This window comes from Cyprinodon tularosa, unplaced genomic scaffold (genome assembly GCF_016077235.1).
Source record: "Cyprinodon tularosa strain WSP-4 unplaced genomic scaffold, ASM1607723v1 ctg4, whole genome shotgun sequence".
In the NCBI taxonomy this organism is placed as follows: domain Eukaryota; kingdom Metazoa; phylum Chordata; class Actinopteri; order Cyprinodontiformes; family Cyprinodontidae; genus Cyprinodon; species Cyprinodon tularosa.
Window position 1 is genome coordinate 2,226,870 of NW_024039118.1, and position 20,631 is coordinate 2,247,500.

The following is a 20,631-nucleotide window of genomic DNA, read 5'->3' on the forward strand; positions in this document are numbered from 1 at the left end:
TAAATAAATAGTGAATGTAGTAATCTTTAATTATGAAGTGATAAACCAAACTAAATATGTAACATTATTTTACTTCAAAGATTCATTTATAAATTTTGGAAGAAACTACGCAAGGGGCCCGAATTACGAGTCTGCATCTGTAGAACATGTAATGCTTGAGAGTTTTCAATTTAATGTATGTCTTTACAGAATTGCATCATCCGACAGACCAATTCACAGTTTAAATATGGCTGTGAGTTCCTGGGGAACTCTGGCCGGCTGGTCAACACTCCACTCACTGACAGGTAACCATTAAGAATTTTACATATACAGCATAATTTGACAAATAATATAAGACTGGTTTAGGCAGAATTACAGTTGCTTTAATGCCTTAAATTGCAAATTAATGTATAACGTTAGAGCCAGGTTCACCAATGTTTTTAATGCGTAGAGCTACTTCATGGGTGCTCAGTCATACGAAGGGCTACCAATACTGACCTATGAAGTGGAGGGGTCAGTGTTCACCTAAACTGTAAAGCTGATTTATGTCTTGGATTGTGAACATTATTGTTTGATCATGTCCAGGTGTTACATGACACTGACCACGGCTCTCCATCTCCACCGGGGGGGTACAATTAAAGGCCCAGCCGGCACAGGGAAGACAGAGACTGTGAAAGACTTGAGCAAATCTCTGGGCATGCATTTTGTTGTTGTGAACTGCTCTGAAGGACTTGGTTACAAATCAATGGGGCGCTTGTTCTCCGGGCTCGCTCAGGTCAGGAAAATTTGGAGCAGGTTTGCAATTTTATATCTAAACTATGTGAATTCAACTCTCTTTGCTGTGAGCAGACAGGAGCGTGGGGATGCTTCGATGAGTTCAACCACATCAACATGGAAGTGCTTTCAGTGGTGGCTCAGCAGATCCATTTCCTCCTCACTGCACTCTCAGCAGTAAAGTCTATGTTCCAATTTGAAGGGCAGGAGATCCGACTGGTTCCATCATGTGGCATTTTCATCACTATGAGTCTTGGTAGGTCTACAAAACTTTGTAAAGGAGTAGTGTGGATTTGACATGTTTGAGAAATGTCTTCCTATCAGGAAATGTAAACCACATTGTCATTAGGGTATGCTGGTTGCACTGAGCTCCCTGACAACCTCAAGTCCATGTTCAGACCAGTATCCATGGTGGTGCCAGACTCTGCTATGATTACTCAAATTCTGCTGTTAACGGAAGGTTTCCACCACTGCACGGTACTGTACCTCTCTGATGTTTAAGAAAATGGGAGGAGTGTGTTTTGGTTACATTTTTGCACTGCTTTACACAATCTGTGCCGTCGTGCCATCCCAATCACAAACTTAATAGCACTAATGTTCTCACAGTGCTACATTTAGCAGGTGGGAGCAGTTTGAACTCTTTACAGTAGCTACATGCTGTATAAACTCTGCCACGTGTTTCTGGCTGCTAGGTAAACCTCAGCTCCAGGCTTTAGCATTTTGGATCATTTTTGTTTTAAAGAGAAGTATCACACTTTTCCTAGCTTTATATTATTTGTGATTTCCATGTCTACTCTGCCTTATGTCTTCTCTATCGCTGCTTAAGAAAAAAATTAGATGGCACCTTCTGTAGTTAATAAAATAGATATAAAGAAAAATTCAACTATGAAAAAATTTAAAATTGCATCTGTCAATTATCTGCCTTTGCATAGCAAAGAAAATGCTTTTCAGTTTCTTTATTATTTAATCCTGTGTTTGATTTTTAGCTCTTGGCTAAGAAGGTAGTCACTCTGTACTCCCTGGCAGAGCAGCAGCTGTCCATGCAGGATCATTATAATTTTGGTCTTTGCGCTCTCACCTCATTGATTCACTACGCCGGAAAGAAACGACGCCTATACCCCTGGATGGAGGATGAGAAAGTAAGTCTCTAACTGATTCATTTGCCAAGCTGTTGCTAACCACCTTTAACAGCTTTGAAAAAATATTATAAAATACACATAGATATAAAAGAATCACAGACCTTTATAATAGGTGACTCTTTATATGTCTATCCATAGATCCTGCGATTGGCTCTGGTGGACATGAATATTCCTAGATTGACCTCTGCTGATCTTCCACTCTTTCATGGGATAATTCAGGACATGTTTCCTACCGTGGCAACGCCAGTTACAGACTACAGCAAGGTACGCAGTGCAGATTAGCTTAAGCTAAAAAGCTGATTTCCGTGCCCTGAAATGTTTTGAGTGTTTGTTCTCTTTGCCTATAACTTTAGAGAAAGGTTGGTTATAATCGAAGGAATACATTGTAAAGTGTATTATAGGAGTTCGATGGGGGTGGTGGTGGTGGTGGTGGTAGTGGGGGGGTGGGGATATCTGTTCCCATGCATAGAGATGTCTGTGGCATGCACTCACTTAACATAGACCTATGTAATCCTACAATAACATGATATTTACAGTTGATTTATTAAAAAATGCTTTTCAGTAAAAGTCAACAGCAATAACTCCAATAACAAACGATAATTTCATTCAAAATGTATTTATTAAAAATGCTTAACAATTCCTGTAATGAATGAATAGCACAATGAAAGAAATAATGTCTGATTTGTAGGCTATTGGGAAAAAATAAATTAACAAATGAGCTAATTAACAAAAAATACCTCTTGTGTAGCAAAAATTATTCAAAATGTACCAAAAACAAACAAACATATCAATAGACTATCTTTACTTTCGGAGTCCAGGTGGTTTTTCAGATCCCTTGCACCTCCATTGGACACCGAGACATATGTGCACAAGGCCTCCCATTTGTCTCGACCCGGTCTGAAAGCGGGGAAACTCTTTGTTAAATCGTTGGTAAACATACATTTGCGCTTTTGCATGTTGTTGGCGTACTGACAGCCACGCAATCTATATTCTGATTAAGAACAGGATCTCTAAAACAGACCTAGCACCTCCAAATCCTGAATGATGTCTCATGTTCTTTAACTGCAGCTGAAGGATGCTATTGAGAAGGAGCTTCGGCAGAGTGGTTTCCAGGTCAACTCTTTTACAGTAACCAAGGCTATACAACTTTATGAGACCAAAAACTCTCGACACTCCTCCATGCTTGTTGGGAAGACATGCAGTGCAAAGACTGTTACCTGGAGGATCCTGCAGCAGGCCCTGAATGCTCTTAACCAGAAGGGAGAGCCTGACTTTAAGCAGGTTCAGGTAAGGCTCAGTGAGCATTTCGGGCCTATAATTACAAGATTGTTTGGCATTTATCTCAAAGTCATTTTTTTGTCCATATTTTTGTTTGAGGTGCATTATAGGCTAGTTCTCTTGTAGAAGAATTGTTACTTGGGAAATTTAATATAAAGCAGCCTTTCCTAAGCAGTTTATGAATAAGATCCTCTCACAGATTTCATCTTATAACAGTGCATAGAAGAAGGCAAGGCACATTTTAGTACTCTAGCATGACCGTTTAAAGGAAAAAAGAGAAGAGTCTCAAGTAGAAACATGTGACGTCCATTTCACAAAGGTTACACTTAGTATGTGTTCAAACCAAATGCAAAATCAGCGGGAAAAAATAACACTTTTTAGGTTATTTCGCCTGGCAAGTGATAGGTATTTGCATAGTGGGTAAAAGGCTCAACAAAAACTTTGAATCTGCTGGTTGTCAGTTTCACGTCAACATGGTGGACCTTGATTATATGGAGCAAGTCGTAGTGCTTTATTTACTCTGGAAAGCAAAACAAAGCCAATGCCTTATTTGAGTCCACCAGATACTCCAGAGATACTCCCATAGGGGAGAACAGAAGCTTTAGTTTGATCACTGCTACTTTATGCTGAGCTTCTGTTGTTGGGGACACGCAACTATTTGCTTTGGGAATGGATAACCTGCACAGCAGACGCAAGATGGGACAGTGTTCCAGAGCTAAGAAAGGAGCAGGAGGAAATCTGAGCAAGAACCTCAGTAAAGAGAGCACTAGAACCGGGAGAGGCTTCACTTCCACTGCGTTTCTTCACCCTACGTCACGGCCACATCTAGTCGCCCATTGGTTGTCTCAAATTGATAAGACACAAAACTTCAGATTTTTCAACTCCTACGATTTTTGCTTTACTTCCCTCAGAGGTCTCTCATTGCTGTTGCTGTTTTGCCTCGCTAGTATTGCATTGCATGAGCGAGGCAAACAGAAACTTTGTAAAACGAATGTGCACGAGGAGAAATGAGCTTGTGCCTGCTCTCGCACACGTTTTTAGCCATTCACTCACAGGAACAGGTACAGGGTTGTGCTTGTGCAGGTGCATTTTTTATTTAAGTCGAGAGGGCTGGTCTTTTCAAAAATTGGCGAATCTCCTCCAGTATACCTTTGAGTGCTAAAAACTGCCCAGAAATACATGTTTTATAGTTTAGTGAATCATTAAACAAAGTCTTTACCATCTCCCTACAGTATGTACTCCCCAGCTGCCTCCTTAAAGGCTTTTCTCCTTTAGAGTGTTCTGATGTGGTCTGGATAAAAATCTCTGCACTAAAAAGAATAAAATCCCAGTTAACTTAATCTTTTTATATATATATATATATTGAAACACATTTAAAGACCTTTATAATAGTGTGGATGTTTTAAAATATAAAGTGGCTTATATTATACAGAAAGCTAAATTATATAGAACATTTTCCCAGCAAATCCAATTTGCAGCAAAAAATAAAGAAAAGCTTTCATCATGGAATGAGAAGAATAGTATGAAAATGGCATGAAATTACTACACCTGCGGCTGTATATTTGTTCTCTTTTTCTTGGACACAAAACAAGTCCATGTGTGCAGTTCGCAAGTTAGGATAGTTAAACATTTGTTGCTTTTTTCCCAATTCTCCACAGGAGTTTCCTCTAAATCCAAAGTCAATGAGTCTTGGAGAGTTGTACGGACATTATCACCTATCTACAAACCGGTGGATTGACGGAGTGCTGTCCTCCCTCATGAGATCTGCATGTGCAGGTACATCTGTCATATGCCACACGACACACTTTGATGAGAATACATAATAAATCAACCGCCACTAAACTGTGAACTCCAGCTGAACTGGATCAATGCAATATGTGGAATTCTTTTAATAGAAGAGACTTTTCTACAGAAATGATAACTAATGGAAGAACCAGATGTGCAAACGTTCATGTCACAGTTAATAATTGCAGGTCAAATGATCAAATGAGATTTCTGTACAGCTGGCCCAATTAGACCTCCATAACTTGGTATTGTAATGTTTGAAGCTAAACGCTTGACCTACATGCAGAAAACACACAAGGATCAAAGGTTTTTTCCCCTTTAAACGATAACAAGAATCAAAGAAGTATGAATAATGTCATGGGGATGCCACTGGAGCAGGATCATCTTTGTACTGAATGCAGAGAAGGGGAGAGGTTAGTGGAAGGTTTGACTCAGACAGGAAACTTAATTCAGAGACAAGCTTACTGGATAGGTGGGCTGCTTCTGCCAGGGAGAACTGGGGTTGGGGAACTGGAGCCGGGAGAGCTGACAGGTGGATAAGAATCAGATCTGAGGTTTGAAGGCTGGAGGATTTTTCTGTGGTAGCTGGTGTGTGTGTCGTAGGAGGGCGGGCAGGTCTTTAGGACTTGTCTGCAGAGAGAGGAGCAGTGCTTTGCCAGATATGGGAGGATTTCCTGGAGTTTCTTCAGCGAAGGTTACGTTAGAGTTAGGATCTGGAAGTGGGTTCCTCAGGGGAAGCTTTCCTCGGAAACACAGCCACCAAAAAACATACAGAGACAGGTTCAGGTATTTTAGAATCTCAGAGAATTTAGCTCGGAGGGGAGCTTAGAGTACCGTTAGTTATTAACCTTTAAGCGCTGGAAGCCTGGCCGACCGCTCCTCTTATAATGGCGATGATTAAGCCGATTATACACAGATGCGCACAAACCGCCCTCTAAACAGACCGCAACATAATGGCTTGACCTACTGGGGAAAACAGGCTCCAGCACCCAACAGGTGTATATCACGGCTTTGGAGCTTTCTTAGAGAAAACATGTAGCCCTTTAGATTCGATGATATTTGTGACCTTAATATGAATATATGCAATAGAGTTTCTAGCTCCTCTTCTTTTACCTTTTCTGGTGTCAACAGTAAAGATGCAATCATGGGTAGGAAAGAACTTCGAACTGGGCCGTTTCCGGATAGCCTTTAGCATTTTGGATATTATTTTGAGAGCAATTGTCAATGAGAAAGCAGGCCCATTTATAGCTGACAGCTAACAGCAACTATAAACTTATACATAAGATATATATAAAATATTGATTTATAAATTTTAAGTCCCGGAACGAACCAAAAAAAACAAAATCCAATAAAACAACAAATGTTAAAGTGCAAAACAACATTTAAAGGTAACTACAGTTTTTTTTTTTTTGTAATAGCCGGCCTAGTGCTGCAATATCCTGTGAATAGCTGAGGATGGAGAAAGAAAAAAAAAACATCAGTTTTCTAGCTGTGTAAAGTTTAGAGTACACAGATGGTCTGAGCTCCAGATGTTGCTGGTGAAGTTAACAGCATTTGTTTTCTCTAAATGCGTAGCGACACACCTTTAAACTTCTTAATGCCTCTGAGGTATAGTTTTGTTTACAATGTGGTTCCGGCACAGCATAATGTACCGAGGCTCAAGGTGATCAATCTGGCTCTTTTTATTATTTGTTTTTAATAATGGTGTGCTACTTGGTCATCTCCCATTAAGCCCACTTTGCCTCATGATGCAGTTTTACGATGATGTTCCCTAAACTTGATGTACATCAAGTTTTTTCTTTACCAATCACACTGTCTCTTTGACTTACCCTAACTTTTTCTATCTGCTACTCTGCATTTTTCATTTTGAGAGGATACACCAGATGAGAAGTGGATTGTGCTGGATGGGCCTGTGGACACTCTGTGGGTTGAAAGCTTGAACTCTGTCATGGATGACAACAAGGTTCTCACTCTCATCAACGGAGAGAGAATCTTATTGGCTGATGAGGTGAGAACACTTGTAATAGTTCAAATATGGGGAATTTGAACTATAATAGGGACAAAATTATACTGCTCTAGAAAACAAATGAACTGAAGTCCCACACAGAAAATACATAGCGAGTTAAATTACATTCCAATATATTTTTTTACTAATCATAGTAATCATTACTTGTATTATTGTTTTTTTATGCATTTTTTAATTTTATTAATAAAATATATTTCTTGCCTTTTAGGTTTTATTGTCATTACCTTGTAACTTTATGTTCATACAGTCCATATTGTCCATTATTGTACAAAATGTTACTATGAAGGAAATCACATGCACGTTTTTTTGCATTTCTTTTGTTCAAGGTGTCTCTTCTGTTTGAAGTGGAGAACCTGGCGACGGCCTCTCCAGCTACAGTGTCCCGTTGTGGAATAGTCTACAACGACTATGATGATCTTGGATGGAAGCCATATTTACAGTCCTGGCTGGAAAAGCGACCCAAAGTCCTTATTACTTACTCAAAGAAATTTAATTTCTCCTTAACATCTATTACAAGACCTTAAGAATCTGTGCAGTTATTAATCCCTGTTCTGTCTTCTCATTTTTTTTTTATTATTTCTTTAGGTTGAAATAGAGCATTTGAAAGAAGCAATTGACAAATATTTGGAGACCATTTTGGACTTCAAGAAGACCAATTGTAGGGAGTTGATCCCTATTACTGAACTCAATGGGGTCATGTCTCTCTGCCGCCTCTATGACTCCCTCGCTACACCCAGCAACGGGGTACTTCTCTTCTTTAGTTTTGCAAATCTTATTCTAGATTTTGTAAAGTGAGAAGTGTTATGCAATGCTTTTATTTTCTAGGTGAATACTTCAGACACCGAGAGCTTGGGAACGGTGGTGGAGCTGTGGTTCACTTTTAGCCTCATCTGGTCAATCTGTGCCTCTGTAGATGAAGATGGACTGAAGAAGATGGACTACAAATTGCGGGTTATAAACTCCACTTTCCCTGCCAAGGTCCTCTGCAGAGTAGAGTTTAATTCCCAAACATTTGACTTGTTTCCTTCTTGGTTTTATACGATTTCATCAGGGTGTACACATACAGATTGTGTGCATCCTCCAAGAATTCTTCCCGGAATAAAATCTTTTTAATTATAATTAATGTTGCAACGATACCAGTATCGGACAGGGCTCCAATCCAGCACTAAAACTGTGGTATCGGTATCAGCGAGTACCGACAAATAGGGCACCGATACAATTTTGAGAGCCAAAAGTTTTTTCAACTATTGTTACCCATTCCAGGTAGGCAATAAAAAGTCCTACTGGATTCACTTTGTATTAGTCTTTTTCCTGCTTCACAAAGGTAGGCAGTAGCTTGACAAAGCCATGATGGCAATTATTTTACATCCAAATAGTATGCAGTTCTTCATATATACACACACACATCAATTTATAACAGATGATGTCGGTATGGTATCGGCCAATACTGCACAGCCAGGTATCTGGTACCGGTATCTGGGGCCAAAAAAATGGCATCGGCGCAACACTAATTATAATGTCTAATTCTGAAAGATCAGACAGGACTACATCTTAAACTGTCATTTTATTAATCACAGAGATATTGTGAATATTCTTCTTTGGACCAGTAAAACCAAAGTACTTATATTTGGTAATGATGCACACCACTGTCTTTAGGAAGACTAACAGCATTATCAGCAAAAACACTTTAAACCAACAGTTAAGCGTGATTGTGGAAAATACCTGACCCTATGTGTTCCTCTTTGAATGAGTGTTATAAAGCCATATTTGAGGCAATTTGTCCAGCATTTCTGTTTGTATACACTCGTGTATACAAAATGAGAAAATAAATCTGTCTAAGTCTAACAGCTGACTCATGGCTGAAACTTGATCATCCAAGCAGAAAAGTGATGTTATTTGGAAGTATGGTTAAGAATTCCAATCATTTCTACAACAAAATTCTAGCCTCTGAAACTCATAGAAAGCCTCTTTTAGAGCTTAGTAAAGACCAGATAGTGACAATCATGTCCCAACACATTTAACTCTAGTTTTAAAAGAGGACTTACATTTTACTGAATATTTAATGAACTTTCAACATGAATTCTTTTAGGACACAGTTTATGATTACTATGTGGACCTAAAGAACAAATCCTGGGTGTCCTTTGAAAATCAGCTTCCAAAAAATTGGCACTATGATCCTTCGTAAGTAATTTTTCTCCTTATTCCCTTAAATGAGTTCCTTTGCTTTTAATTGAGCATTTATTAAGCGTTTCCATACATCTTTCACTTCTTTCAGCGCTCCATTTTATGAGATTATGGTTCCGACGGTGGACACAGTTCGCTACAACTTGCTGGTTAAGGCTCTGGTGTTAAATCAGCACCCAGTGTTACTCACTGGACCTGTGGGCACTGGGAAAACCTCTGTTGCTCAGAACGTCCTACAGGGGCTAGACAAAAAATGCACTGCTGTCACTATCAACATGTCTGCTCAGGTTGGTATTTTAAAAAATTATATTAAACAAACCTTTTTTGAAAAATTGTTATGCATATTACAATTTGGGTTATACTTGATAAGAAATACTATATTTCCATCAGAGGATCCACTGAAGAAAGACTAATTAACACCTTCCCATTTGAAGTGTGTGCAGTGATCCACTTCCACCTGCAGATTGAGAGTCTTAAAAACTGAATGATAACGGATATTTGCTATACCTCTACATGTTTTTGTGCATAAGTGTATCTGCGTTCATCATGCCTGGTCGATATCGGTGTGCTCCATTTTAGCATCACCACATTTTCAGTAAAAGTCATACATACTATCAAGCTCCCTCCGTTGGTCATTTTTAGACAGGTCTAATGGAGAGCTGCGGGAAAGCCTAAACTGATGAGGTATATTTAAACTCATCACACATCATTACACTCTTGCATTTACAGCTGCAGATATTTTGGTTCTATGCCTAAGGCTAAGGGAAGAACATCTTAAATACCAGTTGTCTCCTTTTACCACAGATTCTCAGTTGGATTTATGTCTTGACTTTGACTGGTCCATTCTAACATTGATATCCTTGGATCTAAACTATTCCATTGTAGCTTTAGCTGTATGCTTAGGGTCACTTCCACCCAAGTATAAAGGCTTTTTAAGCCTCTTACAGTTTTTCTGCTATATTACCATCTAACCCTTATTGCTTTATGTTTAGCTCTTCACATTTAGCTCTCACCTTGAAGCATCATTTTTTTACTCTCTGTTATTTTGTGAGATTTTAAACTTTTGTTTACGATTGTATGATTTTAATGAAAAAAAAAACATTGAACATGAATATTCTAATTCATGGTTTACCACATGCCTTGCTTTTGGAAATGTTACGGTACTCTGCTGCATGTCTAATGCAAGACTTTCAGGATATTTTGCACTTAAGCGTTACACCCACATGTTTGTATTCATGTACCTGTTCAATATTTATGCTACAAATACTTGGATTTCACCTTTTATTGATTTACCCATAATTAATGTGCTTGGAAGTCAACTGGTATTCACCCATTTTACAAACTTTCTTTGAAGCAACCATCACTAATAAAATTCTTTTTTTGTGTATATTTTATTCTACGTAGCATTTGAGATTCCTTGGTGGTTAGGTTTCGGATTAAGGTTTGAATTGAGTTTGGATTAAGTGTTTGTTTCTAAAGGTTTAGGTCATAAAAATGAAAGATGTCACTGCAAAGTTCCTGTAAGGATGACCGGACATACTGTGGGTGTGTGTATCTGCATGGTTGTATGTCCATGTTTTGTCTTGTCGTGTAATGGACTGGAGGCCTCTCCAGTATGTCTCCTGTCTTTCATCCTGACAAATTAGGGGTGGAAGATAAATGGATGTACTTTTTTATGTATTCTCCTATCTTGCCTGCATCTCTCTTTATTTATTTATTTTTTTTCTGCCTAGAAATCAGCGTTTTTGTGTGATTTATTGATTCTAGTTCTCCACTTACGAGCCATTCCAAAAAAGTTTAAAAACAATCCACTGGACTTTGTTTCCAAGTTTGAAGAAGTTTCACTTACGATCCACTTATGAGGAAACTATCAACCAAACTTGTAATCTTACGTTTTTTTTTTTTTTGTGTCCAGATGACTTCTAACAAGATCCAGAAAATCATAGAAAGACGAGTAAAGCAGAGAACCAGAGGCGTGTTTTTCCCAGGAGCTGGGAGGAAGATGCTGTGTTTTCTGGATGATCTGAACATGCCGGCCCACGACCAGTTTGGCTCTCAGCCGCCACTGGAGCTGCTGCGGTTTTGGATTGACTATGGTTTCTGGTACGACCACCAGAAGCAGACACGGCGTTATATCAAGGTGAGAATTGTTGTAATGATAGAGGAGACAGATATCTGTTGTAAGATACATATATTAAAGCTTAAGGTATTACACTGTTGTAGTATTCAGTTGACGGTGTTAATGTCTGACAGTAAAACACTAGCTTATCTTTGTCAGGACACATTCTTGCTGGCAACTATGGGACCTCCTGGTGTAGGAAGAACTCAAATCTCTGCTCGATTTCAGAGTAGTTTCCATGTCATCAATATGACCTTTCCATCTGTAAGTCCTGTCTTTTTTTTCTCTTCAAATTTTAATACTCAACAGTATAAACTTTAGCAATATTCCAGCTAAGAGTTATGAGGTTTATCATAATTTTTCTTTATCCATCCATCCATCCATCCATCTTCTTGCGCTTATCCGGGGGCGGGTCGCGGGGGTAGCAGCTTCAGCAGGGAGGCCCAGACGTCCCTCTCCCAGTCAGCTCCTCCGGAGGACACCCAAGGTGCTCCCAGGCCAGCCGAGAAACATAGTCCCCCCAGCGCGTCTTGGGTCTCCCTCTGGGCCTCCTCCGGTGGGACCTGCCTGGAACACCTCACCAGGGAGACGTCCAGTAAGCATCCTAATCAGATGCCCGAGCCACCTCAACTGGCTCTTCTCGATGTGGAGCGGCTTTACTCTGAGTCCTCCCCGGATGACTGAGCTCCTAACCTTATCTCTAAGGGAGAGCCCAGACACACTACGTAGACAACTAATTTCAGCCGCTTGTATCCGGGATCTTGTTCTTTTGGTCATGACTCAAAGCTCATGAACATATGTGAGGGTAGGAACGTAGAACGACTGGTAAATCGAGAGCTTTGCTGTTTGGCTAAGCTCTCTCCACACCACAACAGAACGGTACAGTGCACGCATCACAGCAGACACCGCACCAATCCGCCTATTGATCTCCCGCTCCATTTTCCCTCATTCGTGAACAAGACCCCAAGATACTTAAACTCCTCCACTAGTGGCAGTACATCCTCCCAAACCCAGGGAAGGCACTCTACCCTTTTCCGGCTCAAGACCATGGTCTCGGATTTGGAGGCACTGACTCTCATCCCGGCCGCTTCACACTCGGCTACTAACCGCTCCATTGGGAGCTGTAGATCACGCCCTGATGAAGCCAATAAAACCACATCATCTGCGAATAACAGATATGCAATCCTAAGGCCCACAAAACAGATCCCCTCAACACCTTGGCTGCGCCTAGAAATTCTGTCCATAAAAGTTATGAACAGAATCAGTGACAAAGGTCAACCTTGGCGGAGTTCAACTTTCACCGGAAACGAGTCTGACTTACTGTCGGCAATGCGGACCAGGCTCTGACACCGGTCATGCAGAGAGAGACCTTCTTTAGTTTGATCAAAAAGCCCCATGCTGATAGCTATTAAATATTGAAGAGACCATGTTTTATTCTATTAGACATGAACAGATTATTGAGCAGGAATTTAAGAAATTACCTGTACAATCAGTATCTTAATGTCACCTTGGGGAGCTTCAATTGAATACTAAATGACACCTCCTGCACTACCCTTGCACTATACTGTTGGAATCAAAATACTGCTTCAAGCTAACCAGTTGAATCCAGCTCAGCTTTACACTCCAGATATAAGGACTTGTTTTTCATTATTGGTGCTTTTTTTTTTTTCAAAGAAAATTACGAGGAAATTGTGCTCTGAAGCTGCTACCCATTGTGACAAAACTACAAACACTTTTTCTTCAATTTGAAAAGTCAATGTATGGAGATGGGAACTGGTGTCCTTGAAAAAAATGTTCTGTTGTCTTGGACATATTTATTTTTGACATCTCTGCCTGCAGGACTCCCGGATCAAATGCATATTTAGCACCATAATGAACCAGAAGCTTCATAACTTTGACAGGGTATGGTCTTTAGCCGAGACTGTGACTCAGGCCACCTTGAAACTCTATGATGCTGTCAAAGCAGCCTTTCTTCCCACTCCAGCCAAGATTCACTACCTCTTCAACCTCAGAGACATTTCCAAGGTACACACGGAATAGGCCGGATCATAAATCTGGAAAAAAAAAAAAAACTAAAAGATTGACTGTACATCATGCAGGTTGTTCAGGCTATCCCTTCGAAAATACCTCTTTAATGACTGATTTCATCTTCAGGTTTTTCAGGGTCTGCTACGAGCTCACCCTCACTTCCACGATACAAAGAAGGACTTCACGAGGCTATGGATCCATGAGTGCTTCAGGTAAACTAAGGTCCTATTTCAGCACAATTTCCTAAAGTACAACTTTGACAAGATTTTTTAAAGTTAAACAAAGAGGGAAAGATGATGTCCTAATATAAATGAGTGAATGTTTTCTTTGATACTTCTTTGTAGGAAAGTTTTTAGCAGTCTCAAAAGCTACAGGCCTATTTTCTAATTATGCAAAAATCCCTTCCCCTCCCTTAATGAGCCTCAGAATTATTAAATTTAATCTTATCATCCTAGGTTCTTATTGTGTGTTGTCTCTGGGTACACTTCCTACAATGGACAAAGTATTAGTAAAATCATCAAAATAGGACCTCCCAAATGGTACTACAAAATTATTTAGAAAGATTTAAAACCTTTTTCCAACTTTTTACTCAAGTTTTCTTCAAAATGGTATATGGTTATTGACCTTCACTCAGGGGCACCACCAGGAATTTGGGGCCCAATGAAAGACATCGATATCTGTCCCCCCCAAGAAAATGTATGCAAGCCTTAAAACTGCTATCAAGATACACTGAAAAGTTTCATTTACATTTTCAATGTAATTTTTATTGTAAAATTGCTACAAAGAAAAATTATCACAACATGTAAAAGATAAATATACATTAACTTTAAATTGCCGGATAAAAAAACTTGGATGGTCAATTTATTCATGTTTGGTTTCACTGTTTACTGCTGAAAAATGAGGGAGAACACAAATTTGAAAAATATTTGAAATATCTATTTGGACATATCTTTTCTTCTTCTTTTGGGCCCCACCTCAATCAAAGGCCCTTAGAATCTTCCTAACTTTTCCCCCTAATTCTTTCTCAATTTTCTTTCTCAACTCCCCCTTTTTGAATTCAGAAAGCTTCTTGGAGAGGTGGCGAAACGTCTTTAAATCTTGGAAACCAAGTCCAGTGGATATTTGTGAACTTTTACAGAATGACTATGACCTGGATGACTGAGAATCTTAATCAGCATTTTCCCCTTAATACAGCACCCGAGCCTGTACTTGTATAGCCCTTCATCAGATCCAAGGACACCAAAACTCTTTACACTACATTCAGTCTCTCAGGCACACATTCCCAGATATGTGTGGAGATTGCTTGTCCTTCACAACTTTCTTCCAACAAAGCCTGCTCTGATGCATAGATGGTCTTTTTCAGGAAACTCAAGAGTGCTAAGTTTGTTTTGCAAGGTTTTTCCAGATGTATCCATAAATCTATTCTACCTTTCCCCATTAGAAAGGTAACTTGCATAACTGAATGACCTCACATGGGATGGTTAAAGAAAACAATTAGGACATGAACTGTCAGAATTAAGTAGAAATAGTTTCTAGTAAATCTAGTATGTCACATGACCTAGATTATGTTCATGATGGGAAATGCAGACAACTCTTTGATGCAGCTTAAATTAGTTGTTAAAGATTGCAGCAGGTGTTCACTTATTAATATAACATAATTTAGTCTTACCACGATATCTCCTAAGTAATTTCTTTTAAGTAAAAAGATTAAAGTGATAATGTTTGGATTTAACACTCATTAGTGCAATCTTTTTAACAGGTTTGTGATGCTATTTTCATTCATCCTATGTTTCCAGGGTGTTCTCAGATCGACTCGTAAACCAAAGTGACACAAATACCTTCATCAATCTCCTGAAGGAGATACTGGCCTCCCACTTTGATCTCACTCTACGTAGCATTTGTCCAGATGAAGAGCCACCAATATTCGGTATCTGCATCACTCTTTCTAACCCCCTGTGTTAATAGTAATGACTTTATTGCAAGTCCAATACATTTCATATATGTATGTTTTCAGTGTTTAATATTTTTCTCTCTGTGTTAATTTAGGAGATTTTATGAGCGACTCTCATGTTTATGAAGACATTGTTGACCAGAAGACTTTGAAAAAGTTCATGGAAACGCAGCTAAAGGATTACAACAAGAGACCTGGAGTTGTTCCTGTGAACCTCGTGCTCTTCACGGATGCCATCAAACACAGTAAATCTGCAAACAGCTCATGATAGATTAACTAGGTTATCATTCAGTTTAACTTTAAAACGTTAAAGATTAAAGCAGTGCAAGTTATTTAGATTCAGAAAATGCTGACATGACACTAAAATTCAGCTAGAGGCAACATTTGTCTACAGTAATCTTAAGAGTTAGCTTAAGCAGGAAAACATAATCCAAAACCAATTATGAACCACTAGATAATGATGAGAAGGAATTATTTACCAAATACTGAATAATACTTGTGAAAATATGATTTTTACATTGCTTTATACTGTGTCCAAGGTTCCCAGAGGAGTGTGTTTTTATTTTTTTATTTTTACCATGTTTGTCCGCATAAATATTTGTCTCTATGTTGTTTCAGAGTATTTCCCACAACTACCACCCCATCAAATTAAAGCTGAATTATAACAGGTTATAATCTGAAAGCCATGGTTTTAATTTTTTGAATATGTGAATATTTTTTCACCACAGTAATCCGCATTGTACGTGTGATCGGTCAGCCGAGGGGAAACATGCTCCTGGTTGGTATTGGATGCTCCGGTAGACAAAGTCTCTCCAAGATGGCGGCCTTTATCTGTGGATACCAGATTTTCCAGGTGGAACTGACAAAACAGTTCAATAAGCAGGAGTTCAGAGAAGGTGAATAAATCAGACACTGTTCTTTCCAGTGAGGAAACACAATAATTGGGCCTTAGTCAAATCCCTCCCTCAGTGTCCTGAACCTCTTATCAGGACCCCTGTCTAATGCTGCCCTGTAAATGTTCCCTCATAAAGACACCCAGATATTTACATATAACTGAAAATATTAAAATAATTAAGAAGATATTGTCTTTCTCATAAGTTATGTGTTTGTTTGTTTTTTAGACATCAAGAAGCTCTATCGTTTAGCTGGTGTGGATAACAAGCCCACAGTCTTTCTTTTCAACGACACACAGATTGTAGATGAATCCTTCTTAGAGGACATCAATAACATCTTGAGCTCTGGAGAAGTTCCAAACCTTTACACTCAAGATGAGTTAGCAGAGGTTTGTGTTTCCTGCTTCACCTGCCTGAAGTCTTAAGTTCAGTCTGCTAAACTTAATATATACTTGATCTTCATCACTGACCATCACTGTTTTTTGTAGGTGTGTAAAGCCTTATCAGAGTTTGCGAGGAAAGAAGAGGTACAGGAGACCCCTGACTCATTGTTCAGTTACCTGATCAATCGAGTCAGGAACAACCTGCATATAGTTTTCTGCATGAGCCCAATGGGAAAATCCTTCAGGTATAGTATGACAGAAACCCTCTGCTTTACCCAGTATTTATTAATTTTCATGTGTCAAAGCCCCAAAAAACTGCAAAAAAATCTTAGTAATAATCATGTAGCTTGTGTTTATATAATGTATGAGCTCCTATGTTAGCAGTTCATTTCATACCTTTAATAATTGAACTTTATTGATCTCACATTGGAGAAATTTACCTTTGCATTCAACCCATCCCCTTGGGGAGCAGTTGGCCGCCATTGTGGGGCACCCCAGGGTTAAGGGTCTTGCTCAGAGAGCCAGAGTGGCAGTCTTCTGTCTTCCAACAGAAATCGCATCCTCCAGTACCCAGCGATAGTTAACTGCACCACCATTGATTGGTTTTCTGAATGGCCCAAAGATGCCCTGCTGGAGGTGGCTGAGAAGTCCTTGAATGGACTGGATCTGGGCTCTCTGGAGGGGGTAAACAATAAACAAGCAAAAAAACACAAAGTTCTTTTTCTCAAATATGTATTTGCTGTCAGGCTGTATGTGTGACGTTTCATGTTGCAGATCCACGGGAAGGTCGCCAATATCTTTGTGACCACTCACCAATCTGTGGTACAGCTCTCCCAGAGGATGAAGGTGGAGCTAAAGAAATATAATTACGTATCACCAACTGACTACCTGGAGCTTCTTTCTGGATATAAGGAGTACGCAGCTTCTCATATTCTCACTCATATGTCCACAGTAAACAACAAGATTCAACAAGCTCAACAACAAAATTATCTAAATTATTAGGAGAAAGTATCAGCTAAACTTTCTATAGAGATCAGAATTCCTTCAGTCTGAAAAATCTGAATATTTTTCAGTTTTTGAAGACAAATATTTAATCACTCATAAAATAAAGTTTCCATTGTGTTAGATAATATAAAACCGATCTGCCTTTGATTTGTTACATCAAACCCATGTTTGACATTGCAACCATCAGTATTCTGTGTTGTCTTCACTAAATTTACACTAATGTTAAAAATGAAGAAAAAAAGCAACCACAAACCTCTGCCTACACTACATAGATTGTGAGGGACATGAATGTTTTTCTTTTCTTTCTCCAGGCTATTGGAGGAAAAGCGTTGTGAGTTGGGGGAGCAGATCAGCAAGCTGCAAAAGGGCCTTTTTAAAATCAGTGACACTCAGCAGAATTTGACGGCCATGACTTTGGAGCTGGAGGGCGCAAAGAAGCAGGTGGTGGACTTGGAGAAAGAGTCAGACCAGTACTTATCCATTATTGCCAAGCAAAAGATGGAGGCTGATGATCAGCAGAGGGTAAATGAAATGCAGATGTGTTGATGAGTACTTCAAAATGGGTGAAATCAAAGATTTTGTTTTGTTCAGAGGGTGGTTGAGAATAGCAAGAACATTCAAGCAGAGGAGTTGCAGTGCAAAGCCATGGCTGAAAATGCACAGAGGGAGCTGGACAAATCCATGCCTGCTCTCGAAGAGGCCCTAAAGGTAGATGTTTGTCTTGTCTTTCTGACTGCTGGAATCCTCGAGCTTTCATCACATTTGCCGTTTTTTATTTCACCCCTTACTCTCAGGCTCTGGAGTCTCTCAATAAGGCGGACATGAGAGAAATAAAGTCTTACGGCAGTCCTCCAGCACTGGTGGAGACCGTGATGCGCGCTGTCATGACCCTTCTTGGCAAAGAGCCGACCTGGGCGGAAGCCAAGACACAGCTTGGTGAGCAACCGCCAAGGGGCTTTTCTTTTTATTCAATTCAATGCAAGAATGCTTTATTAATCCCAAAAGTAAATTAAGTGTGGATGTAATATTATAGGGATTTCTTCAATGAGTTGCTCTAGATTTTGATGGTTTTAGGCTGACAGGATCTCTGTAGGGGTATGACATGTTTAAAAAATAAATCTACAACGGGGAAACAGAGGGAAGGTGAGACCTCTGCTCAGAATCCTGTCTCACCTTCCTTGGGTCTGTAGTGGATCCTTCCGCCAGCTTCACCACCTCCGAACATGGCAGTTACTTTGAGTTACTCAGTTTTTTTTGGGAGAAGTAACAGGTACCCTTTCCCACTGACCCATAAAAAAACAAAAACAAAAAAAACAGTTTAAGCCTACAAACAATCGGCTTTTAGTGGCAGTGGAAACGGTTCACTGACCGCCTCGATCCGTGTGAAATGACTCTGCAAGGGACTTGGGTTTAAAACCGCATGTGTAAATCGTATGTACGTCACAACATCGCACCAGTCGAGTCTGATCGAACAAGCTAAAATAGCAACACTGCCTACTTTTGATAAACATGGTGCAGCACTGGGAAGAGAGACATCGGGCAGACAAAAGACCTTAATAATAGCACACTTACTATGCCTTGGCTCCCTTCCATTTTGCTCTCCATTGTTTACTTTTGCGATTTCTCTCACGCTGATGACATCATCAATGCTAACCCAGCGTGACAGCATCACCAGACACACAGTGATGGGGGGATAGAGGCCACGCAGCTTGCACAGATGGAGTCAGACCCAACTTTTTTCTCCAAATGGGAAAGGAGCCAAATGCCAATGTTTGCTGATCAACCTGTGTATGAAAAACCCACGTTAACCCGCTACTTTCAGTTGGGAAGCAACTTTAGTCTTATTCCTCAGGGTCTCTTGGCCCAAAAGGCATTAGTGGACTTTTTTCAAAATTTGTCTGGTTCAAGAATTATGCTTTTACCGGTACATAGGGTGAGTTACACTTTAAATATGACTGTTAGCCATAAATCACTCAAACATTTAGTACCAAACTACGTAACAGACTTCTTGTCAGTGAATCAACAGTCAGACTTTTCAGGTCTTCTGTCTTAAGTCTACTCTTATCTGGAGCAAACTCCAAAAAGACAGCAAAACACAGTAACTCTGAGTCTTTTTTTTTTTAATTGTTAAAAAACTACTTGTTTAGAGTTGTTTTTGACTATTCTATTTAAACATTTTTTTTTAATTCTCAGATTAGGTTTTTTCCAACTTTTTTTAACTGTCCCTATGCAATATACTTACCTTTGTTTGTTTTCTATTGTTATAGCTTGCACAGCACTTTGAATTGTCTTCTTACCATAACATGCTGTTCGTTTTAAGAGCTAAAACACATTATTTTTCTTTAACTATAAATAACTGTTTGTAGTTTTGATTACAATTACACTATCACAATTAGGGTTGGGGTTAATTGATGTTTTTCACACATTTTCATAGCAGCAATGCAAATATATTGATTTGCATTTTTACATGTACTTTGGGAATCAAGGATGATTATGTTAAACTGTTTGACAGGTAAACCTGACTTCATCAAGACATTGATCAACTTTGACAAAGATGCTATATCAGATCGTATTTTGAGTAAAGTCAATGGGTACTATCAACTGAAAGACTTCCAGCCAGAGGTCATCGGGAACGTGTCACTAGCTGCCAAGTCTCTCTGCATGTGGGTCAGAGCCATGGTGGTAAGGAAATGTTATTGTCCAAAGTACAGCATGCACAATAGCGGTTATTAACTGAAAAGCTGTTAACTCATCAATACACCTGTGACATGACACATCCATTTAAAGTTGAGTTAAAGAGCAGACTTAGAGTGCAAGTGCTTGTTGTAGATCTACATGTGAACCCTGTCCCTTCAGGACTATGGACATATTTACCGTGAAGTTGAACCAAAGCGAGCACAACTGAAAGCAGCAATGTGCCAGATAAAAGAGAAAGAAACTGCATTTGCCAAAGCCAAACAAAAACTGCAAGAGGTATGAATGTTTTTTTTTTTTTTACTCTTACTCATATTTAAAAGTATTTCTGCAATAAGTGTCTGTGGTCTGGGCTGAGCAGCTAGCAGAGGAGCTGAATGAGTTGCAAGAGAA

At 39.4% G+C, this 20,631-nt stretch overlaps 1 protein-coding gene across 1 annotated transcript in view; it reads left to right on the forward strand.

Annotated features, from left to right (window-relative positions):
* Positions 1–20,631, forward strand: part of dnah2 (dynein, axonemal, heavy chain 2) — a 91,391-nt gene that overhangs the window by 38,432 nt on the left and 32,328 nt on the right. Inside the window, exons 37-67 of the mRNA XM_038297982.1 lie at positions 190–284; positions 565–754; positions 829–1,009; positions 1,103–1,230; positions 1,740–1,892; positions 2,031–2,156; positions 2,961–3,179; positions 4,829–4,946; positions 6,827–6,963; positions 7,308–7,445; positions 7,567–7,725; positions 7,807–7,959; positions 9,071–9,162; positions 9,257–9,452; positions 11,081–11,305; positions 11,444–11,548; positions 13,124–13,309; positions 13,439–13,524; positions 15,109–15,239; positions 15,359–15,508; positions 15,992–16,159; positions 16,385–16,545; positions 16,645–16,784; positions 17,091–17,223; positions 17,314–17,453; positions 17,856–18,066; positions 18,136–18,252; positions 18,339–18,480; positions 20,057–20,226; positions 20,401–20,517; positions 20,600–20,631. The exon at positions 20,600–20,631 is cut by the window's right edge and continues 133 nt beyond it. Coding sequence (XP_038153910.1) covers positions 190–284; positions 565–754; positions 829–1,009; positions 1,103–1,230; positions 1,740–1,892; positions 2,031–2,156; positions 2,961–3,179; positions 4,829–4,946; positions 6,827–6,963; positions 7,308–7,445; positions 7,567–7,725; positions 7,807–7,959; positions 9,071–9,162; positions 9,257–9,452; positions 11,081–11,305; positions 11,444–11,548; positions 13,124–13,309; positions 13,439–13,524; positions 15,109–15,239; positions 15,359–15,508; positions 15,992–16,159; positions 16,385–16,545; positions 16,645–16,784; positions 17,091–17,223; positions 17,314–17,453; positions 17,856–18,066; positions 18,136–18,252; positions 18,339–18,480; positions 20,057–20,226; positions 20,401–20,517; positions 20,600–20,631 — 4,499 coding nt within the window. The remainder of the gene's footprint in view (positions 1–189; positions 285–564; positions 755–828; positions 1,010–1,102; positions 1,231–1,739; positions 1,893–2,030; positions 2,157–2,960; positions 3,180–4,828; positions 4,947–6,826; positions 6,964–7,307; positions 7,446–7,566; positions 7,726–7,806; positions 7,960–9,070; positions 9,163–9,256; positions 9,453–11,080; positions 11,306–11,443; positions 11,549–13,123; positions 13,310–13,438; positions 13,525–15,108; positions 15,240–15,358; positions 15,509–15,991; positions 16,160–16,384; positions 16,546–16,644; positions 16,785–17,090; positions 17,224–17,313; positions 17,454–17,855; positions 18,067–18,135; positions 18,253–18,338; positions 18,481–20,056; positions 20,227–20,400; positions 20,518–20,599) is intronic.